Source organism: Humulus lupulus, chromosome 9 (genome assembly GCF_963169125.1).
Source record: "Humulus lupulus chromosome 9, drHumLupu1.1, whole genome shotgun sequence".
Classification (NCBI taxonomy): Eukaryota; Viridiplantae; Streptophyta; class Magnoliopsida; order Rosales; family Cannabaceae; genus Humulus; species Humulus lupulus.
In genome coordinates this window covers 30,523,723-30,548,317 of record NC_084801.1, presented here as the reverse complement: position 1 = coordinate 30,548,317, position 24,595 = coordinate 30,523,723, and the positions used below count along the sequence as shown (strand labels likewise).

At 33.4% G+C, this 24,595-nt stretch overlaps 1 protein-coding gene and 1 long non-coding RNA gene across 2 annotated transcripts; both read right to left on the bottom strand.

The window, feature by feature from the left end:
- Nucleotides 1–1,104: 1,104 nt before the first annotated feature.
- On the bottom strand, nucleotides 1,105–6,950 carry LOC133801798 (uncharacterized). The gene is made up of 5 exons (XR_009876985.1): nucleotides 6,585–6,950; nucleotides 6,455–6,509; nucleotides 6,305–6,372; nucleotides 4,548–4,588; nucleotides 1,105–1,406 (listed from the first exon to the last, which is right to left on the bottom strand). It is a non-coding gene; the product is annotated as an uncharacterized LOC133801798 (long non-coding RNA).
- Nucleotides 6,951–9,616: 2,666 nt separating this feature from the next.
- Nucleotides 9,617–18,084, bottom strand: LOC133802122 (cationic amino acid transporter 2, vacuolar-like). Its single transcript, XM_062240383.1, has 14 exons — nucleotides 17,666–18,084; nucleotides 16,905–17,106; nucleotides 16,510–16,594; nucleotides 16,097–16,237; nucleotides 15,889–16,007; nucleotides 15,654–15,750; nucleotides 15,301–15,473; nucleotides 15,135–15,201; nucleotides 13,691–13,849; nucleotides 12,287–12,551; nucleotides 11,685–11,793; nucleotides 11,287–11,399; nucleotides 10,369–10,444; nucleotides 9,617–10,015 (listed from the first exon to the last, which is right to left on the bottom strand). The coding sequence occupies exons 1-14, from the start codon at nucleotides 17,829–17,831 to the stop codon at nucleotides 9,859–9,861; spliced, it is 1,929 nt and encodes a 642-aa protein (XP_062096367.1). The 5' UTR covers nucleotides 17,832–18,084; the 3' UTR covers nucleotides 9,617–9,858.
- Between the last annotated feature and the right edge of the window lie 6,511 nt (nucleotides 18,085–24,595).

The window sequence follows — 24,595 nt, the reverse complement described above, 5'->3', positions numbered from 1 at the left end:
GGTTTCAGACCTTGTGGAGACACCCTTTCCTCTGCCTCTTCCTCTTCCTTTTCCTCCTCTTCCTCTAGTCGACATAATGAGATTCTAAGGCAATCAAAGGAAAATCATAAGGAAGGGATAGTTGTATGATGGTTTGATAGATATTTGCAAAGTCATACATTCAAACCAAATCATTTAGAATTTGCAACAAAATAAATCATAGCAATCAAAATGTTCAAATTATTCCAAAATTTAAACAATTCCAAAAGTGTATACTAATCAAAACATAGATCCCTTAAAGTCTTAGGAAATTATTATCCCATCTTATTTATTAGCACCCCATGCAATGATTATGTAATGGACTCTAGTCCTCAACGGTGGACTCGTCCCGTGAACTATAATAAAAAACATTCTTTGAGATGTGGAAATAGCCGAGAGCACTCGCCATTATCTTCATTCTAGCGGTCAGACGTGGTATGGCTCACAATACTTCCTCAACTGCTAATTCTCCTTCCACGTCATGCAACATCTCCAAATGCTCTTCTATTCTGCCATCATCCGTCTTTACTAATACTAGCTCCAGATGACTAAAATTGTAATTTACCAGAAAATCACGAATTACGAACTCCATGGTACTAAACTCCAGGTAATCTTGCTCAACGTCATTCCATGATCGAGCCAATTGATGAAGGGCCTCTGAGTACATCGACAGTGCTTCCCTCAAGACCCAATATTGCTCTATGGGCCATAGTAAGGCTCCTCTTTTGTTCATGATCCCCAGGATGTGATCACAAACCACCTTTGTTGTTTTCAAAACCGCTATCTGCCAATCGTAGGGTACCTCCTCAAGCTGGACCTTGGGTATTGCGCGGATCTCCTTGAGTAGTTGTTTCTTAGTAGTTTTCAAAACAGGAGGCATCTTACTATACAACAGTTTACGAAACTATAAAATTAAATAAAACAGAAACAAGTAATAGCACATAAACAAATACTTATGACGCAGTGAGGTGAGATTTTCCCGTCTTTAGCATGTATGGGGAGGGTCCTCGGAAACATGGACGACCATCTCTAATACCATTTGTAAAACACCCTAGTCTAGTGCTTTGTAAAAAATTCACATATTCATTGGTTTATAAGAGAAAGCCACTTCTTATAAAGATTTCAGTGGGGTCTTGCTAAAAACATGCAAGTTGGGCCCAATAGTTTAAAAAGAAAATATTAGTTTTTCATGCAAAGTTTTTAAACAACCAAAAGTTCAAGTCCTGCCGATAAATTTTAAAAAAATCCCATTAAACATAACATTATTACAAGAAAATGGTGTTTTAAACTGATCGTTTCTCGTCCATTGGATGCCCCCACGCCATACACACCAGGATGACAAAACTTCCCACATCACCACGTGTGCCATAGAGAAACATATTTGCTACCTGGAAGGGAAAGTAAGAGGGTGAGCTAAAAGCCCCGTAACGAAGTACAAACAACAACAAGTAAGATACAACAAGTCACAAACACATTCATCCATCTTTATACATCATAGCATCATTGTCATAATGGTGTCAATATCATAAGCATAAACATAGTCACATCTACATTAACATCATCATAACATAAACATCATAACACACAACAAGAAAAAAGGGCTTTTACTTCGGTTTTCGCTAAAATTCGCAACCACAGTAGTTCGGAGCGAAGTAAAAAGTAATTAAAAATCGAAGTGAAAAATAGGTTTTCTACTTCGGTTATTATGTAAAAACCGAAGTAGAAAGTGAGGATTCTACTTCGGTTTTTACATAATAACCGAAGTAGAAAGTGGGGTACGCTTCCTTGCTAGGCACTTTCTACTTCGGTTATTATGTAAAAACTACTTCGGTTTTTACATAATAACCAAAGTAGAAAGATCCCCCCCCCTCCCCTTTTAATAATTATTTGTAATTATTTTTAAATGGCCCAATTCTATTTTTTTTTTTTGCCCTAATTTTTTTAAATAGTCTAATTATATGAATTTATAGTTATATATATATTTTTACAATTGGAATTGGTTTATTTTTATTTAATTTATAACTGAAATAAAAATCACAAAATTTATACACTTAGAATTAAAATTCTTATAAAATTAAATATTTATACATTCACATAATTATTAAGTAGAATAACATAATCATTCATATATACATTCACATAATTGTAATTAAGTAAAATAGCCTAAACATTTATATATACATTTACATAAAACTAAAGGTATGTATAAACAAAATAGGCATACTAATAAATTTAAGTCATCAATCGGCTTAACTATTCTTGATGGATTGGCAACATGTCCTCCCAACCTTTGGCGACAATTTGGTTACTAGTAACTTTGTCATTTAGTTCATTCTACGAAGCAAACCAATGATAGATTAAATTAGTAACTTATAACAACACTTAAAAAAATTTCCTAATTTCTTTAAAACACTTAAAACTCTTTCTTCAATTTTTTTGTCCAAATTATCTTCGACAAGAGTCTTCTTCGTTTCTCGCACTCTTATCCAAATTTCATATCCCTCTACATCTTCCACTCCTAGTTCTTTTTTCTAGGACATCCAACATAATTGAAGTTTAATTATTAAATTTTCTTAAGTCTAACAAAATTTCGGCAGTATAACAACTACATTATAATATCTCCAAAAATTTAAAAACCTGTAAATAACACACAAAATATCTCGACATAGTGTGCAAATTGAAAAAGGAAAAAAATTAATAAAATCTATAAAAAATTGGTAGAGTTTTCTTTGTTTTTGTAGCATATCCCAATTTTATAATTATATATAAATTCAACACAAACAAACACAAAATCAACACACATAATTCCATCATTATTTCATCGCCAACAACAAATTTCCCAGAACCTACTTCACTAAAATAAAACATGCATGATTTAACTCTAATTTTATAAATAAATATTGCAATAGTAATAAATAAAATTTAAAGATTACAAACCTCCAATATTACTCTTGAAGTCACCCAAAATCAATACCAAATTGGCAACTAAATCAACAACCCTACTAAAAAGCTTTAACAAAAATAAATAAAAATCAATTACATAATTAATTAAACTAATTACATAATCATCAAACAACATTTCAAGCTAACTAGTTATAGAAAATAAAAACAAATGTCACTAATAATCCAAACATTCAAGTTCTAACATTGGCAACAACATTACCTATTGAAGCTATGTTTAGAAATTTAAATAGCAAGTCACAACAATTTTTAAATTTTACTAATATATATATATAATTAATAACATTATATAAAATAAAAATAAATAAATAAAAATATATAACACAAATATACTAAAAAATAAGTATTAAATTCGGAATAATATAAAAAAAATAACACAAACAAAGTTTTAAGGTAACAAACCTTCTTTGATGCTCAAAAGAACATCTAAGTCAATATTAGCAACTCTAAAACCTATATATAATAAACACATTATATCTATAAGAAAAAAAATCTAAAAATAATATAGAAAATAAAAAAAATCATACAAACAAAGATTTAGTGATTCATACCTTTTTTGAAGCTCAAGAACACATTTTAATGTAAGAGAAATCAGTCAAAGTCCAATAACAATACCCAGTTTCGAACCCTAAAAATACCCACACCCAAAATCTTTATTTTCTCCCCCAAAAATAAAAATGGAACTAATATTTCTGTTTTTAAGTAAGAGAAATGGTTTCAAATGGTAAAAGAAACATAAAAAATGGTATATTTAGTGAAACCCTCGTGGGAGTACGACAACAATGGAGGTTTTCTGGGTTTGCCGTTTGGGATTTTTGCTTCAGAGAGACGAATGAGGCAAGAGATATATATTAAGGGTATTAAAATTCTTTTACTTCGGTTCTTATATAAAAACCTTTCTACTTCCGTTCTTATATAAGTACCAAAGTAAAAGCCTTCAAGGCCGCGTTTGGTTTGCTCCACTTTTCACTTCAGTTTTTTCATAAAAACCGAAGTGAAAAGCCCCAATATAGTATGCAAACCAAACATGGCCCTTGCTCATTTTCTATTTAACTTCATTTTTTTAAGAAACCGAAGTAATAGCCTATTTTTATGTTCTACCATTCCCAAAAGCGAAGTAAGAACTCATTGAAAGGTTTTTACTTCAGTTTTTTTTTATATTCTATGTGAAAAAAATGAAGTAAAAGCCTATATTTCCAGTAGTGACATCATCATAACATCATCATAAACATTTCCTTGTGAACATTGCCCGCTAACTTGTCCATGTCACCCTTTGAGGTAAATAGGATCTCTGGTCCTTGAATAACCTCGGCGCGTCCACCCTTGGAGTTACGTCTTCATATCCTTAGTAACTCGGATTACGTCTTCATATCCTTAGCAACCCATTTTTGATGTATCGCGTTCATCACGCTAACATCCATTCATTGCACACAACATTCATACAATCTAAACATATCATCATATTAAAGCATTCCATAATTCATAGCGCAAAACATCATAACACTTTCATACAAACAATCTTACTATTCACAGCATAAATAAACATAAATTCTATCTAACTTCCTTACCTCAGGTCCAAGCTAAGTAAAACGAAAACTTCTCAACGAGCCTATACCATAATCAAAATAACATTCCTTAGTATCACATAAACTCTATTTTGCCCACTCATATAGCTCATGTGTGCATAGGCCATGCACACATGGTGAGAGTTACTCACAACATCTAAACAATGCATAATTACACATAAGGTCATATAAGAATAATACAAATTCTACCTATATTTCATGCATGATCTTGCTATAAAAACTACATGGTTGCATAATAGACATATTTTTTAACGTAAAAGTGAATTTCCATGCGACTTGCATACGTGAGAACATTGTGTAAAAGTGGTGTTAAAAACGATAATTCTACGCATCTTACTTCTATCGTTATGAAAATAATAAAATTGTAACATGCTTGATTACCATTATTTATCTCTTTAAAATTCTCAAGTTGGTTAATCCTCCAAAGCATTATTTTTATTTTATAAAAATAATTTAATCAACCATTAAAAAATATATAATTATTCTATTAATCACTTTTAATTTCCATAAAATAACAAAGACTAACAATTATGTAAAATACTCATAATTTAACATGTTTATTTAGAAAATAACATTACAATCTAATTAACAAATTTACAAATTTAATGTGAGAAAAATATAATTTTTAGATGTGGAAAAATACATTTTTACTTGTGTTATTTTTAAAGATTAAATTTTAAATAAAATAAATTCATATGTGAAAATCCAATGATTATTTTTATAAATATTTAACTAAACTTTCAGCCAAATTTTATTTCCTTAAAATTCACAAGTGAACTAAATTCAACATTTTTCTTAATCAAAATAAAGAAAAACCATAACTATTAAAATGAGCACTCATGTTATATTAAAAATATCACTTTTAATATTTCCATAGTTTAGGGTATTAATTTATTTTAAGATACTCACCAAATTTCTTTTATTAAAATACAACTTCACATTTTTTTAACAAAAATTCCAACAACCAATTATATCATTAAAATCACCATTTTCATTTTTTTAAAACTCATATTTTCATCAAAATATAAAAAATAAAAAAAAAAATCTATAGGTAATTATTTGTGCAAAAATATCATTTTAAGTGTGAATTAAGACATCATTTTATTCTCACAAATACAACATATCATTAGAGACATTTCTTATGCATGCACATTATTATTTCACCAAACTTATTCACCATTTATTCACAAAATCAGCAAGCATAAATCATCATGAAATTCATCTTTAATTGATGTTTCTCAAAACCCAATCCATAATCTTCATGAAATCACTAATATATCAATTTATAAAAAAATTCAAGACAATCCTTTCTTTTATTCAAATTAACCTAGCATGTAGTTCCTAATATGTATAAGTGACACAAAAATAAAAACATCAGAACATGCATCACACCCTATAGGCTGAAACCCTTATAGCCCAAAATGATCAAATCCTTTCATTTTAAAAAAAAAAATGAAAACACATTCATCATCATATTTGGTAGATCACAAATTAAAACCCTTGCATGCTTACACATAGGATCCTTAAGCCAAACCATATCTATCATCAAATCATATGAAAAACCTTAGGCAACATATCCACCACCATGCTTATGATTTAATATCAATACAAATGTTCATAATAAGAGATTTACATAACACCATAAATCAATAATCAATCCAATACACGCACGTACTATGAGTATACATATAAAAATGTTACAACAATAAGAAACAAATCAAGAATAGAGATTCCATTACCTCCTTTGATAGAAATCAAAGAACCCAAAAATAGTTATGATCACCCTCGTTTTGCTAGCCTCCAACACCTTATTGTTACGACCAAATCATTAGACCATACAAATAAAAAATCTCAAATATATCAATATTAGGAAATCAAAACACCCTTACCCTCTTGTTGGTCAAAACCCTAACAACAATCCTTATGCTCTTGTGGGATTAGAACCTAGCACCACCAAGGACTTCCATTAAACTATTACCAAGAAGAAGGGAAAAAGAAAATCACAATCCAAACTCATACCTTAGAGACCTCGAGCCCTTCTTCCTTTTTCTTCTTTCTTTCTCCCACGAGTTCTCTCTCTCTTTTCTTCTCCTCCTGAATTTCAGCAGCCAACAAAAGAATTCCCAAGGCTCTCATGTTCTTCTATTTATAGCCTCTAGTGACCTAACCTTAGGAAGATGACTCAAGTGTGAAAAGTTAAATTCCTATCCCACAAATTAAGCTAAATCCCACCATTCCCTCTCCTTACACCTTACCTAAACCCTTATCATAAATTGAACCAAATCAAAGATAAGCCTTGTCATCTTTTCCTACAAGATGACAACTTATATTTCTTTTATTTTCTATATTCTTTTCTTTTCTTAATAAAATGAAAAATGTTCAAGACTCACATTATGTCTAGATTCATGTTGCCCTTTCGTTTTCTATAAAGTAATAAATAAATAAATAAAATAAAACACATTCACACACACACACCAATATTAGGCACACACTCATAAAATGGAAAAAAAATAACATATTTTAATCACATAATTTGTCATACTTAATAAAATGTAACACTAATAGTAAAACAAGTTACACAATTATTCACATATTAAAATAAATAATCAAATAACCAATTCACAAATTTAAATTCACAAAAATTCCACCAAACAATTCTATCAATTAAGTTAACAAACAATTAAATAAAATAATTCACAACACTTAACAATTAAATAAAATAAAATACAAAAATTTTAATAACTAAAAAAATTTTGGTGCACTACAATGTCTTCCAGGACAAGCGAAGTATGATAAACATATTTGTTAAGTCTCCTTAATAAGCTTAATAACATCATACTGAGATGTGTAAACTAATCTCCCACCCAGTCTATTCTCCAGCTTGAAATATAGTTCACAAACCTGTAGAAAAAAGAACATTCCATTCAATAGTAACAAAATAAACCATCTAAAAATACAAAAAGTAAACTAAACATAAACATAACAGTTAATAATTAATAATGAATGTTGATATCAATAACATTTAAGAACCACATCTACCAATTTAAAGTACAAAAAAATAACAATTTAAAAATAAACAAATGTGTTTAAAGTACAATATATTCATTCAATAGTGACAAAATAAATATTGTAAAAAATTTGTCTGAAAATTAAAGATAAACATAATTGTATATTCATAAAAAAGAAAAAACATTTAACATACAAAACAATCTAGAAAATAATCTAGAAAATTAAAAATGACAACATGAGCATAAACATAAAAATAAACAAATATGTTAAGAATAAGAACCAAGACATTATATTAAAAAAATATCTATTATTATGTTTAGAGAAATAAACAATGACATTAAAAATAATAATAAACATATTTGTTCAGAAAAAATAGAAATATATTTGTTTATAACAATCAACAATTATCAATTATCATAAACACTATCAATAAAAACCACAAGCTTGAAATAAACTAACATCTGAAATTTGTATCTCAACACTCAAAAAATTCATGCTAATAAATAGTTCATACAAAAATATGAAAATCAACATAGAATGGTGATAACTAAGCTGAATTTGTCAAGTCAAATTCCTACAGAAGCTCGAATAAAAAATATAATGCACAGAAAGTAGCTTTCAGTACTCGTACAAGATAACAAAAGACATATTGGCGAATCAATTTAAGAATGTCGTAAAGCTTGTAATTTGGTAAGTCTTCTCTAATTCCAAATTTCCAAAACATTTTCCTCTACTTTCTCGACAACCATCTGAAATATACGTACAACCAATCAAAGTAACCATAGATCGAACAATTGTAATTACATATCAGATGCTTGAAAATTTAGAAAGAAAAAAACGAAAAGTCTTCATCTTTAATCAAAAACTGTAAAACAAAAAATGAAACTAACAAAAGCAAGTAAACCATAAAAACGAAACATATGCTTGAAAATTAAAACTAATTGAGGATTAGGGATTAAATACACAAAAATCCGTGAGGGGTAAATAAATATAAACATATGCTTGATAACTATTGTTGGCATTAAAACAACTAAATAAAAATCACATATCCATGAAATACTTTTGAAGCACAAAAAAAAATAAAAAGCCCTCATTTTTTTATAAAAACCTGTACAAAATAAACAAAAACTTAGAAAATGTTGAACCCGTTTATTATTTATGAAAAGAAACAAACAAAAAAGTATCAACTTTATTCAATAAAAAAATGAAAAACAAACATTTATCAATGGAGAATCGAGGACATCGGATTCGGACTTGGAATTCGGAACCACAGCCGCCTCCTCCACTATTTTCAACTTCTTCATTGAATGACCGCGAACAAACATGGTGAACGAGTTTTCTTCTTTGCATGCTAACCATGCATTTTTACACTAGGGAGAGACTCCATTTTCATCGCTCTTCTCCGAGTCCGACGACTTTTCCCTTGCATCCACATTTCTCGACGACTGTGTGAAAAGAGTATCACTGGTACTCATTGTAGAAACCATTAAAGATGGAAGAGAAAATGTTTTCAATTTTTTTTTGTCACGGTTTTTGAGATTTTTTTTTTGGCGGTAAGGTTTTAGTTTTTTGAAATGAAGAATGTTAAAAGGTTAGATAAATTGTAATAAAAAAATTATATAAAATAAAATTATAATTAAAAAAGGATCTAATTAATTAAGATCTAAAAATGGTTTAGATTTGTATATAAAAATGAAATAAATATTAGGGTAATATATTAGTTTATCATAATGAATTATGTAAAAAACCTTAAAAAAATATTTAGTAAACTCATTGTAATTGATAAATTATAGACATGATATTTTTTTGTAGCAAAATTATAGACGTGATATTGATATATCCTTTTAGCGTACAAATTAGTTTCTATTTATAAATGACATTTAAATAATGCTTAATTTTTTAATCTAAACATTTTTATTTAAATTGTTTTAGAAATAATATTTATATTATTTTAAATATTCTATAACAAAACATAAACATAGACATAGACAAAAAAGAATTTTCCTTGTAAATAACATGTACAATGAAAGCTATAAAATATATAGAGGAAAGCTATGAAACACTTGTATAATGAAATAACTAAAGTGGTGAAACTTTGGTTACAAATTCTATTTACAAAGAAGAAACATGATGCACTACAACATATTTCTAAGGTCTACCGTTACCATGGACTGGACTACTTTTGTAGTCCTTCCTGTAATAAATAATGTAAGCAAATATTAACAAGACAACACCTTTGTTACAAACCATACTTGGACCACATGAATTTCCTTGACAATGGCTTCTAAGACACATAGTTTGCTGAACCACGACAGATTTCATCTGCCTGTGCCACCGGAACATAAACTGCATCTCGCAGTGAGCTGTGTGTTCGGCCATAAAACAGATAAACCACCACCCCTATAACCAGCCACACAGAAACCCGCGCCCAAGTTGCAGCTCTGCAAATGAGATGAAAGAAAATTTTCTATTAGTCACTAGAGAAAGAAAATATGCAATTCAGAAACTGAGAACCTCGGAAGCCCAGTTTTCAATTCCAAAGGAGATTTAGATAATTAAGGATTTGATATTGTTTATTTGCTTTTCAATTATGTAGCCTCTCTCTCTCTCTCTCACACACACACACATAATGGGGCTTTGGGTTTTATTTTCAAGTGGTACAGATTGGGATGAATATTTATGTACTGAAGCTATCTAGTCAGCTAAGACATTGGAATCTCTCCCATTATGCTTGGAAAAAGAAAAGTATAATAACATAAAATAAATAAACATATAAAAATAATTGAATAATTACCCGAGATTAACTAGAAGGTACACATTGATGAGAATACAAGCAATCGGTAGCAATGGGACAAATGGGCATATGAAACCTGTAAAGAGAAAAATAGATATCTCTGTTAACAAATAAGTTTCTACCTGGATTAATAAATTCAAAAAATATTACGGTGCACTAGTACAAATGATTTGGATGAAGTACTGAATAAGCTTCTTTGCTTTTATTGCTATATTACTGATTACCTAATTAATCTTCCTGCAGAAAAATGAAAGGAAATTTGGTATTTCGCAACCCTTATTATTATCTTTTTTTTAGAAAGGTGAGAAAATATGCATCTCTTCTCTTGTTGTAATGTATCTTCATATGAATGGAAAGATCCAATTATAAATGAATTAAAAACTGCATGAACCTGATAATATAAAATCCCTAATACCATTCCCTACTAAAAATATCTATACAAAACAGTCACCCTACACCAATTTCATCCACTAATCCTCCTACCGCTATCCTTCCTCATTCCACTTCCTCCTATCAAATACACAATCAGTGATGAGGTCCAAGAAATGGCCCAACTCGAACATATTAAGCTTGTTGGTTTAAGCCATGGGCATGACATAAATTTATGTTACAGAAAAGCATGATTAGCCTGTATAGATATAGCTATAGTTATAGCAGCCATAAATAACTGGCTAACTATTTTTACCAATTTCTCTAGCAATTATTAGACTTGCGGGGTAGTGTATTGCATCCATTACTTTAGAGAAATACCAAGTCTGCACCTATTGAACTAAAACTGTCCTAGACTTTTCAGAGAAATATAAAACAGCTCTAAGCTATCTACGAAATGTGTAGACTACTACACATTCTAACATGCAGGAAATGATGATACTACAGCAAGCCAAGTAAACAAAGAGTAAATATAAGTAGTGAGCATACCTCCTGTGTGTCCGAAGCTGTGGCGTGCATCATCTTGATCTATACAGGTCAGCACAACAAGACCAGATAAAATAAGAACACCACCAACTCCACACAATGAGTACCGAAGAAAGCTGGAAGAACAATGTTGCAACAAAATCTTAAAGTGGGAAATACCAAAACACTGAAAATAAATGGAAATAGATACCTTACAAATAACTTCTGGGTCAACCAGAGCAAGTAAAACCACTAGTGCTTTGGGAAAAATGAGAAGGCAGATTTTACATCAAATCTAAGAATAAAAGTTTTCAGGGACAAAAAAAACTGAATGCCCTCCATGATTCACATCACATACCCCATGTAATTGGAAAACTGGAAATATTATGAGTAAAAAAACCGAAATCCAGGAATTAACCTACCTTGGAAAGCCCAAACTTGAAGCTGAATATGCAAGGAGAAACTCCCCAATACATGTCAGCATAATTGTCCAGCCAGCAATTTTTCGCCTTTTATTTTCATTCATAACATCTGCACCAATGAATAAGGTACTTTAAACTTCTTCAGCACAAACCAGAAAGTTAGACAAATCACATAACAAGAAAAAGAGCAAAATGCATAACCAGGAACCACTAGACTCCTAAATTTCAGTCCAAACAATCAGACAATAACAGCAATTCATGCCCTAGCAAACCCATGTGACAGTCCAGATGCCAAACAGAACATAGAAAAAAAAAACGATGCTACTTCAGGAATAGTACCTCAAAAAAATGCTTTAAACAGAGTTCAGGATCATGCTACATAGTTTTATTAAGGGACAGGGAAAAAAAACATAGCAGGAAATGTAAGTCACAGAACCAAAACAGAAAACTTACTTTTAGACTACAAGAGCATAAGGTGATTTTATTGAGCACATCTCAAACACATAAATGTACATAGTATTATACTTCTAAAGTAGAAGTGATTGTCATTATATCATCAGTGCCTAATTTCGATGAGAATATGAAAAAATTACAGGACTTACAGTTGCCAATATGCAGATGTTTGGCAATCAAAGGAATTTCAACAGAGATGTCTACTTGATCAAGCAGAGCTTGGGTACCATCCTTAGAGGAGCCAACAAGATATTTCCTATTTCTTTCCTTACTACTCTCACCACATCGCAATGCAAATGAATCAATAGACTCCTGAAGAGATGGTGGCAATGGCACCTCATCTGGTGGGACATACCTGAGTATCAATACAGATATTGCTACCATAGTAAATGCAACAAGTGTACCCACGCTGACCTGCCAATGGCAAAGGCATCAATATAAAAAACAGAAACAGGAATTCCATATTTACATTTGTAGTATTTTTAAAAGGAAACTTGTATTCATAAATGAGAAATAGAAGTCTGATTTTTATCAGACAGTAGAAAAGCACAACAGGAAAGTCCAATCTGTAGCTAAATCAGCAAATACCATTCCTTTAAAACTCTTTGACATTGTATAACCAAATAGCTACCCAATATCTAACCTTATCCCATGGACTTTCAAGATTGTCCTCAAAATCTTTAAAATTATTTTGTTCCACTCTAACCAGATCACTAAACAGATAGCCATTATAGCTAGAATCCAAATTTACATCTGTAATGACTATTTAAGAAACAACAGATACTATATGGTATTTAACAAACAATGAGCATTCTATCTTCCTATTAGAGCATTTTTTTAGAAACAATAATCTGCGTATTAGGTTAGCATTCCCATTCCCCTCTGACTCCTCATTCCTCTCCTCCAAAGAAAGAACACATCAGCAAACTTATAGAGCAAAAAAGATATGCTTATACTTATTTTAAAGGAACTACCTCTACATAACTTTCGAATAAATAGTTGATGACATAATTGATAGTAAATTTTAAAATCTTAAATATTTCAAAGCTTGAAACTCGTTAACTAAGTTTTTAACCAATAACAAAATAATAATAATAATAACTAACATTAAGCAGAAAGAAGTACAAAGAAAAGGGAGAAGTCCAATAATTACAAGATACATGCCAACTCCCTTAAGAAGTCCGAAAACAATAGATTCCTGAAATCTTTTACATCAAACAACCACAAAATTACCCAATACTTGATTCTATCCCAAATACTATCCACGTTATCAGATTTAGAAGACACTTGCAATAAAAATAAAAATAAAAATAAAATAAAATAAAAAAGAGGGGTATAGGAAAGATCATAACTTATGTTTTGGCATCATCTCAGTTTTATCATCAATATCATTTTTATTGACTTGCTTTCTGATTAAAATTTGGCTCACAATAAATCTAAATGTGCCATGCTTTAGTCTAGTACCACCACTGTAAGCATCTTCATAAAAGAAAACACTTCATTGCAGAAGACAACAAACATTGCAATAATTACCCCAAAAACATGTAACTTACCATTCCTGCCAATTCTGAAACATCCATAAAGAATGCCAAGATTGCAGCACCAATTCCAGTTACCACTGTGCTCTTTATAGGAACTTGTGTGCGTTCATTAACATCTGAAAAGAATGAGGGCAGCAACCCATCCCTAGCCATTGCCATCAGAATTCGTGGCTGAGAAATTAAAAAAAAACAATGTTATTCAGACAAAATTAAAAATAGAGAGTTAACAAAAAGGAAAGAAACAATTGAAAGCACGAGCAATAGAAGATTCGTGGTAATAAACCAGCAGAAAGGAGCAAATGGATCTTCAAATTGAAGAGAGAAAATAAATGTACAGGAGGGCAACCTACTGAGCAAATGCATCTATACTTTCATTTCTGAATTCATGAAAAATATGACAAATTAAGACACAACCTGTAGTTAAATAGTACTGTACCTAACCTAATTAGAACATAAGATTAGTGATTCTATGATCAAATATTATTTCAGGATCTAAATCAGGTAGAGGAAGAAGCTCAGGAATGTGGAAAAATAGGCTATACGCTGGGCTCTCTGGCTCAAAAAAAAAGTTGGATTTTTCACGATATAGAAGATGTTTACACATTTGAGGAAAAATAAATTTTGGGTAGTTTTGTTGTTCTTTAACTGCCACATTATAATAAGAAAAGCAGGAATGTGTGGAGTTCAATGCTTCTTCTTTTTTTTATCTACGTAGGGATAGCACCTTAGGTTGTTATTTAAGATGATCCCTTATCACCTTCAGTATTTCCAGCATCATCTTTGATACTCTATCCTTTCTATAATACTAAATATGGTTCCATATAAAACCAAAATTATCAGTTATTGTATGACAAACTAAAAAATGTTTGTGCTTGTAAAGGCACCTTTTTTCCTTCTTCCTTCTGTCTAACAGATAAGGGGCATGTTCTGCCTTTGTATTTTATGACCTTTTTTAAAAAATAAATAAACTGAACTTATATTAATATATGAAAAAAAAATACAAGTCTAATAGAAATCAGAATGAAGACATTTACAACAAGAGACTCAAATATCTAGATAACTCAGAAAATAAAAGCCCTTTGGACTCTTTCACATTGAACAACCAAATAGCTACCCAATATCTAACTTTATCCCATATATTTCCTGGACAATCCTCAATATCTTCAAATTATCTTCTATTTCTGCTCTAAACTTGCACTTCTATTACTAATTATTCAAAGTACAATCATGATTCATTCCAACCCCACAGATTTACGACCGTCTCTATTACATCATTATCTTAATTGCAAAGATTAAGCGGTGGGAATTAGTGTCAAAAGATAAAATTATCTTGATCTCACTGAAAAACCTATGACCAGAATGCCATGTAGCTAGCTCAAAAGCTAGATACAGCCGGTGACCACCAACAAATTGTGAAATTGTGACAGAGGAAAACACTTTAACAACCAATTCGTACCTGAGGAAGAAGAGAACCCATCAAAGTTGAGCAGAGTGCAGTAACAGCTCCAACAGTTATCACATACCTTAAATGACAGGCATAAAAAGTCTGTTAGATTCACAGTTTTCAACACTTTCTCATTAAAAGATTGTATAGAATATTCCTAGCATATATATACACTTACGAAGCCCAATTCATCCCATGGCTAGCAAATGCAGTGGAGATGGGAGTGTCCGGATCCATTGCATGATAGGGTACTAAACCGACAATGACAACAGAGACCAACATGTACAAAGCACAGCAGATAGAAAGTGATGCCCCAATACCCAGTGGTAAATCCCGTTTAGGGTTTTTCACCTATGAAAATAAGAAAAACAGGTAAGTCAAAAATTTAAGTTCCTTTCCATTAATAATCCCATTCTTATCCCATCCCAACCCCCCCAAAAACCCCCAAATATATATATATATATATGTATATATATCCTATTCATTAGAACCCTTTATAGCCCATATAATAGTGATTTCTAACACAATTACCTCTTCAGCGGTGCTTGCAACTGTATCAAAGCCAATGTAGGAAAAGAATACTGTAGCAGACCCAGCAAGCATTCCATCAACCCCAAAGGGAAAATACCTATAGAAAAGGAAGAGAATTTTTTTAAAACATTATTATTCATATATATTATATACATAGAAGTAGAAATAAATTACCAAAATCAATAGTATCGTATAAAAGTAAATAGAAAGGTAACAAAAAGGGTTGTCCAAGTACCCAGTAGGAAGCTCATATCCAACCCATCCAGATTTGAAACCCAAATAAGTACCCGCTATTATGACAAATAGCAGTACGCAAACATTTGCTGTTGTCACTATAGCTTGTGCTAGAGTACTCTGCAATATTTAAGTGATATAAGATGAGCCTAACAAAAATCAAATGTTGGTCTCATATTAAAATACAAGAACACAAACATACAGCTTACCTCCTTAATTCCCACAGACAGGAGCCCAGTGACAATAAAAACTAGAACTGCTGCAAAGGGGTCAACTGTAATGTCAAGCCCAGGGATATATTGACGGCCAAGAAAGGCTGGCAGGTTGTTCTCTCCTCCAAAAAGAAATCCCTATGAAAGAAAGAAAGAAAGAAAGGAAAAAGAAACCAGTTAAAACTAGTGAAATTATTGCTGAAAAACAGTAACTTTCATAACCCAAAGACAAATTCAACTTTCATACTGTCTTGGGAACCTTGTACAAAATGTAAGAAACCAATTACGTACATTATAAATTTCAGATTGAACAAAAATGACAAAACAAAATTTATAGCAGTAATAATAATAAACCTTATTTGACTTCAAATTCAGGAAAGAAAAAAAAAGTTGAGAAAATTCATATTTACCAAATTTGGAGATATTCCTCTGGCAACAGCTGCCCCACTAAGTGTATATTCCAATAATAAAGCCCAACCAACCAACCAAGCAAGTCTACCAAACGTAAAAGTGAAAAAATTACAATCTGAAAAAAATCAACCACATATTGTACACCCACCATTTAAGAACATTCATCACATACAGTAAAAAAGAAATTTGAGATTAGTCATTCCTCCCGTCCAAGGAAAGGAGAAATTTGAGATTGCAATTTATTTACTACCCTGTATAATGGAAGTTTTGTCACCCTCGCCGTATATTTTGAGTAGGCATTTAATGAGATAATTCAAATGGTGTTTTATAATTTTATTTCTTTCAAAACCACCCTATTGATGAAACAAATAATAAAAGGAAATAAGAGGAATACCCTTCTCCAGCACATATATATGAATAATGATAGGCACTTCCTGCAGAAGGGCAACGACTAGAGAGCTCCGCATAGCAAAAGGCTGAAAGAGCAGCAGCTATTCCAGCTATTAAAAATGAAATGGTCAAGGCTGGTCCAGTATGTTCTCTAGCAACTGTTCCAACTAGGATATAGACTCCAGCTCCAATTGTTGAGCCAACTCCTGATCAAAGTGTAGAAGAATTCACTGATGAGTTCAGGAACACGTAACTACCAAAGATTACATATGTTCATGTCAAACTGGAAAATCAAGTTATATCTTGTCTATTTAACAAGACTAGTACTTGATCGCCACTTTGTTTATCACCTTTACTTTTCCAATGGTGACAATATAAATGGTATTCTTATGTAATCAAACAACTTCTACCTCAACGTACTGAAAACAAAGTTGGTAAACAAAGTAGTGTCCCAATCAATCAGTTCTCAACTTTGGATCACTAAAATTGGACAATAAACTTAAGTGACGCTGCATACTTGAGAGATGCATCAGTATCATCATAAACTACTGGCATACAACCTTCCAAGACAAACAACTTCTAAATATATAAAATCTACATCAAGATAATCCCAAAAAAATGGGCAGATCGGCGAATTATTGGGCCTAGCTTGATTTGAACCAGTGTAGAAGTTAAAAAAAAAAGGTACAAATAAACGTCAGATAACACAAACCCACGAAGGAAAACACTCCAAAATCAAATTTAAAGAAGAAAAACAAATGTTACCAATTGCAACAAGGTAGGGAACAGATAACTCTTTGGCCAGTTGAGGTCCTTTCTTATCATTAGCAGAGTCCACCTGTTTCCTCCTGGTCAAGCTCTTAAAGCCACCTCCCCATCTCCGTGAAGACAATAATGAACCAACACCATCACAATCATCTGAAACACCCATTACACAAAAAAGAAATTCCCAACACGATTTTCGAAAGAATCACAACAATAGTCTCTGATGGGTGGCTATGGTTTGATCCCAAAGAATCAAAATAACTAAGAACAAATCTACCCGCCTTCCCCAATTATTGATTTTGGGAAGGCTTGAAATTTTGAAGGAATAGCGGGCAGAGCTCCTGGTTTTTCTTCTTTTTCCTTATCAACTCTCTTCTAGATACGGAAACAATAATGAATGGTTGCTTGTAATCAAAGCATTTCGGATTTTTCAAAAATAATTAATTAATATTGTTTTTCCCTTTCTGGTCAGACTTTGCTGCATCCTGGTGACCCACTGCCTCTTGTCAGCTTGATAGGATTCCATGGAATTTTTTTTATCATTTTTATTATTTATACAGTTATACTGATGGTAAATTATTCAATCATTGTTCCCTTGACATTGGTCACCAGTGGTAAACATTAGTTTTTTGTTTTTTTTTTAAAGGAAACTGACTTTTTTTTTAAGGTAAAGAATCATATTTTGATTGGCAGCAATGAGAGAGAGAAAGAATATACGATGGGAGTGGTCTCATCAATGGACTATTAGATGGGAAATTTTAGAGTATATACATCCTACCATGTGCCAACATAAACATTCTTTCCATAAATGTGCTCCAGACCATAAATGAGTTTTAGCTAAATATTATAGAGAAAGTGTATTACAAAATATATCACAAAAACATACATTTTTGTAATTTACCTCAAACTTTTACATTATATCATACATCTGCTTCTCTATTTTTTTTTATACATTATTTATATATTATATATATTTTTAAATATTTTATTCATTTTAAGAAATAAAATAATTAAATATAATAGTATCACACTTATATATATATACAAAAGTTTATAAAAAAATAATAAAATATTTATAGCTTGATGAATAGTGTCTCACTACATATAGAGAAATACTATTCATTTAGGTAAAAAAAATATAATTTTACATCACCCATTGGAAGACTGCTTAACCAATTTTTCTCTATATTATAAATAATAACACATTTTAGATCATCCATTGGGAAGGCTCTAACACTCTTCCTTCTCTCTCTCCCTTCTCCATCCACTAATGCATCATTGTAGCACCCCAGCTGCTAAAAATGGCAGCACCCCATCATTTGTAGGTCAAATCATACTCAACCCAACCCATCATTGCATTTTGGTCGGATATGAAAGTGACATTTATTCTGAAGAAATTGTCATCCTTGTTTTTTTTTAAGAGAAAACTTCATGGGTAAGTATTCTCTCATTTTATTTACTTATGAATATGAAATGTCATAGTTAGATACTAGTTTCGAACAATTTTGGTGTTGATTGTGGTTTTTTCTGTATTTTTTATTTGTTCTTCGGGTTTGAAATATTTGAAAATATTTATGTTTAACGATGGCAATGCAATGCCAAATCGATGCAAATGCGATGTGGTAGCGTAAAGGTGCTAGATAGCCTCTGAGAAGCAATATAGAAGGCTAGTGATGTCACTTTGATGATAATTCTGAGGACTGGTTACCCATGATACATGCGGAGCAAGTGAAAACTGGTCATGTATGACCTGAGCCAAGAGTTCAAGAAAGCTAAGGACACACGACTCCTGGCTCAGAGAGCAGTCCTCCAATTACACAAAACGATGAAAAAAGATGGAATTCTCCAACATATACTGCTGAAGATATCCCATGTCCCTGTTATGTTGTCCCCACGTCATCTGGAGTGAGTTGTGGAGTAATAGAAGTTTGGAAGGTTTTTGAGAACAAGTGGAGCTGAAGAAGAAGGCCAACTTGTTGCAATGAAGCAGAACTTCGAGTTTGTGGTGAAGATGTCAGGTACTAAAGTTTGGTATATCACTTGTAAGGATTCTGATTGGGTGGAGATTGAGGGGGAAGAGAATGCCTAAATCTGATATGTTCGAAATAACTCGTTTCACCAATAAACACACTTGCTCACTTGAACTCTGACATAAAGGCCATCTCCAAGCTGCACCTTGAGTTATTGGGCATTGCATGAAGACAAAATATCAGACTAGATCGAATGTGTACATGGAAAACAACATAAGACAAGACATAAAGAATGGTTACGACATTGAGCTGTTGTAACGCCCTGGATAGCCAAGACCGTTACACTGTGTGTGTTTATAAAGTGCTAGACTTGCTAATCAAGTCATTTAATTAAAAGCGTGTTACTGAAACTATAGAGGAACTACGGTTAAAATGTTTTGGTCTCTAAAGTCGCATTTTCGTTAAGAAACGTTATCTATTTACACGGGATCCCAAAAATAATAAGTTTGAAGACCGTTTACAAAAGTCATAAGGTTTAGATACAATAACAAGCCATATTAAGGCAAAACAAACAGTTAGGCAATCCCTGTCCTGATCCACTCCTCGACCATGGTGATCGAACAGCTGGCTATGTACATTCAACCCCGCAGCTCTCCATCTCAGGATTGGTCCAATTTTCCCTTGCCTTTACCTGCACCACGTAGCACCCGTGAGCCAAGGCCCAGCAAGAAAACACAACAACAGAGCATAAGCAATCAATAGACAAATCAATATCTCATATTGCATCACATAATCTCAACCATATAGTCATTCAGTATAATTAAGTATTCAGCACACTAACATGTCATCTCATATCATATATCAATTCACAAGTGATAACTAGGGCTAGTGCCCTCAGGCTGCTCCCTCTGTTATCCCACTGACTCCGGCCCGCTTAAACCGAGCTCAGTGACTATTAAGTTGTCCTTGACTACCAGTGGCCAAGTCGCGCCCTGTGCGCAAATATTATGTATAGCATTCTTAGGCCGCTTTTACATGTCCCATGGCATAATAACATTATTGACACGGTACAAATACCGGGAGCACTTAGTCCCCTCACAAGCATATAATCGGGTGCAGTTTTCTTACCTTTCAATTTGCTAGCTTTGACCCCTCAACTCCTTGAGCACGACCCCCCTCGAACCCTAGTGCTCACCTAAACACAACCATAGGGCAAAGTCATCATCAATCCTCAAGTCCAAAACCTATCCTCGGGCTAATCCCAAGCCCCTGGGAAGTCCTAGTTACACCAAACAAGGTGGTGGAATCAAACCCCAAACCCTTGGTAAAAAACCCTTGCAAACAACCCTAAAATCCCCTTCAGAAGACAGGGTAGCGCTACAGCACTCATGGGAGGGCGCTACATCGATACAAATAGAAGCAAAATCCCCTCAGCATGCATGGCCTAGTGCTACAGCGCCCAAAGGCTAGTGCTGTAGCGCTAGTCACAGACAGACAACCACCAGTTTTCCCTTCTTGCGATTTCCTCGAACCAAACTCAACCAAAACTTCTACAAACCTTCACCAAACTCAAAAACAACCTTATGAGCATACTCCACTCATCCCAAGCACCCCAAATACCTAGAAATCAAGCACATTCATCCCCAAACTCAAAATTCACCATAGCCACTTCCAGACATCAAAACTCAACAGAAACCAGTTAAACATCAAAGTTAGAAGTTTAGAATTTATACCTTTGGTGGAATTTCGACCTCAAGTTTCCTCTAGACCTCCTTGGCTTGCTCTTCCACAGCCCTTGGCTCCAACTTTCCTAAAATTCCCCATCAACACAACTTAGATATCCTAGCTAAGAACCAAAACCAGAATTGAAGAAACTTACAGAATTTTACCTCAAGTGTTGGTGAGTTCCTGCTAAACCTCTTCCAATTCCTCAAACCTAGCTTAGGATCCTTGATGCTCAGTCTAACCCAACTCTCCTCTGAGCTTTGCTCCTAAAATTCCTCAAGAAACTGATGAAGGAAGTGTAAACCGACCTTAGAAAACTCTCTATGTTTTCTCCCTTTCTTTTCCCTCCTTTTCCTTCTTTTCTTTCTTTCCTCAGACTTCTACATTTCTCTACAATTTCCACTAACATAAAGCCTCAGTAATTCCCCTCTTTAGAAACCCAAATGACCTTAATGCCCTCCCTTTTATTTCTAACCCTTTAATCCACTTAAGGGCATTCTAGTCATTTTACCCAATTCCCGCTAACTCCTCGAGTGTCTCTAATATTTCCCGCTTAACTCCCGATACCTAATTAATCACCAATAATATTCCTCAATGTCAAGATAGACTCCAGTATACTCACTAAATTCTCATTTATACCCCTAAGCTCACCCCGCGTCGAGTACAAATCCATGCCATGATTTTTTCGCTACTTTGCTCACTAGGATCGTCTCGAGTCACAGATCACAGATATATCCACATAATAATGTGGTCTCGACAATTATCACATATATCAAAGCAGTTATGCCCATAATGGCCAAAATTACGATTATGCCCTTCTAACCTAATCAGGGCCTACATGCATACTAATACACATAGTCATGCATCTCAAATATTCAAATAGTCATATAACATGCTTAAATCACAATCATACATTTTACTCATTAAAGTCACACATAATTCCCATTATGCCCTCCAGGCACACTAATCAAGACCCTTAAGCCTTATTAGCGATTTTGGGTCGTTACAACTATCCCCTCCTAATGAGAATTTCGTCCTCGAAATTTACCTGAACAACTCGGGATACTGATCCCGCATCGCTGCCTCAAGCTCCCAGGTCGCCTCCTCGACCTTACTATTCCTCCACAGCACTTTAACAAGAGGAATCGTCTTATTCCACAATACTTTATCTTTCCGATCCAGAATCTGATCTGGTTGCTCCTCATAAGCCAAATCTGTCTGTAATTCCAAATCTTCATACCTCAACACATGAGTCACATCTGAGACGTATTTCCGAAGCATGGAAACATGGAATACGTCATGAACTCCAGACAACGATAGTGGCAAGGCTAACTTGTAAGCCACCTGACCAACCCTTTCTAAAATCTCGAATGGTCCAATGAATCTAGGGCTTAGCTTACCCTTCTTTCCAAACCTCCTCACCCCTCGCAATGGTGAAACTCGGAGAAAGACGTGGTCCCCAACCTGGAACTCCACGTCCCTACGCTTAGGATCAACGCAGCTTTTCTGTCTACTCTGAGAAGCGAGCATCGTAGCCCGGATCTTCTCTATGGCGTCACTTGTTTTCTGAACCATATCTGGCCCCAAATATCTCCTCTCACCCATCTCATCCCAATGAATGGGTGACCTACACTTCCTCCCATATAACATCTCATAGGGAGCCACTCCAATCGTTGATTGATAACTATTGTTATATGAAAATTCAATCAACGGCAGATATTTACTCCATGAACCCTCAAAATCAATCACACATGCTCTGAGCATGTCCTCCAATACCTGGATCGTCCTCTCGGACTGTCCATCAGTCTGAGGATGAAAGGCTGTACTAAACTTCAATTGAGTCCCCAAAGCCTTCTGCAAACCACCCCAAAACTTGGAGGTGAAGATAGGATCCCGGTCTGACACTATAGACTTAGGAATCCCATGGAGACGTGCGATCTCCCTCACATACAACTTAGCATACTGATCCACAGTATATGTCGACCTCACTGGAAGAAAATGGGCTGACTTGGTGTATCTATCCACTATCACCCACACCGAGTTATGAAGTCCTACTGTCCTGGGTAAACCTCCCACAAAATCCATAGTAATGTCCTCCCATTTTCATTCAGGAATACCCAAAGGCTGAAGCAACCCTGCTGGTCGCTGATGCTCAGCTTTCACCTACTTACAGGTTAAGCATCTGGCAACATACTCGACCACATCCTTCTTCATCCCAGGCCACCAATATAAAATCCGTAGATCCTGATACATCTTCGTGGTACCCGGATGAAGTGAGTACGGCGTCGTATGAGACTCATCTAGTATCTCTCGTCTGATCCCCTCATCAGCTGGAACACAAATCCGCCCCTGACACCGAAGTAATCCAACCTCAGAAATAGAATAGTCCTTAACTACTCCTGCTAAGACATCCTCTCTAACCCTCTGTAACTGAGCGTCTGCCAACTTCCCTTCTCTGATCTGTTCTAGCAGGGTCGACTGCAGAGTAATATTGGCCAATCAAATCTTGGACGTATTTCATGTCAAAGCTAAAGGAAGCGATTGGAGAAGTTGAGGACTTGGCGTTTGTATCTGACAGGCATGCTTGTATTACACATGCCTTGGAAACTATTTTCCCAGATGTATATCATGTTAGGATTAATTCCCTCAAAGCATGTAAATAGATTTCATTGATTTAAATAAAAGTACAATTTTATTATATTTGAATGTTATAATTAATGCTTGAATTCATTATATAATAATATCAAGAAAATTCCTTATTCATTCATAAGAATATGATCTTGTATTATTTCGAGAGAATTAAGATCATATATAATAAATAAAATAGTCAATAACATATTAAAGTAAAGAATCTTTAATGAATGGTTACTAGTGTGGTTTACTAAGCATACGGGATGCGAGTGATCTAGATTCGGACTACTAATGTGGATAGACATCTTAGTAAATGTGTTGTATTATATTATATATGACATGACCAATGAGAATTAATTATCTTTATAAACTTCTCATTTAACATAAAATTTTAATTATTATCATAATAGATGATCATTTGTAGATCAGTCTAAATCCTGAGTATTCATGAACTCTTGTTTGTGTTTATTGAATCTTTTGATTCACTTGTCAAGGTTTCTTAGTATAATAAGGCTAATGACTTTTTTTTGGAGATTCAATATCATGAATGGATTGGAACATGATTTACAATAATGGAATTCATACTTTCCTAACGGATTGAATA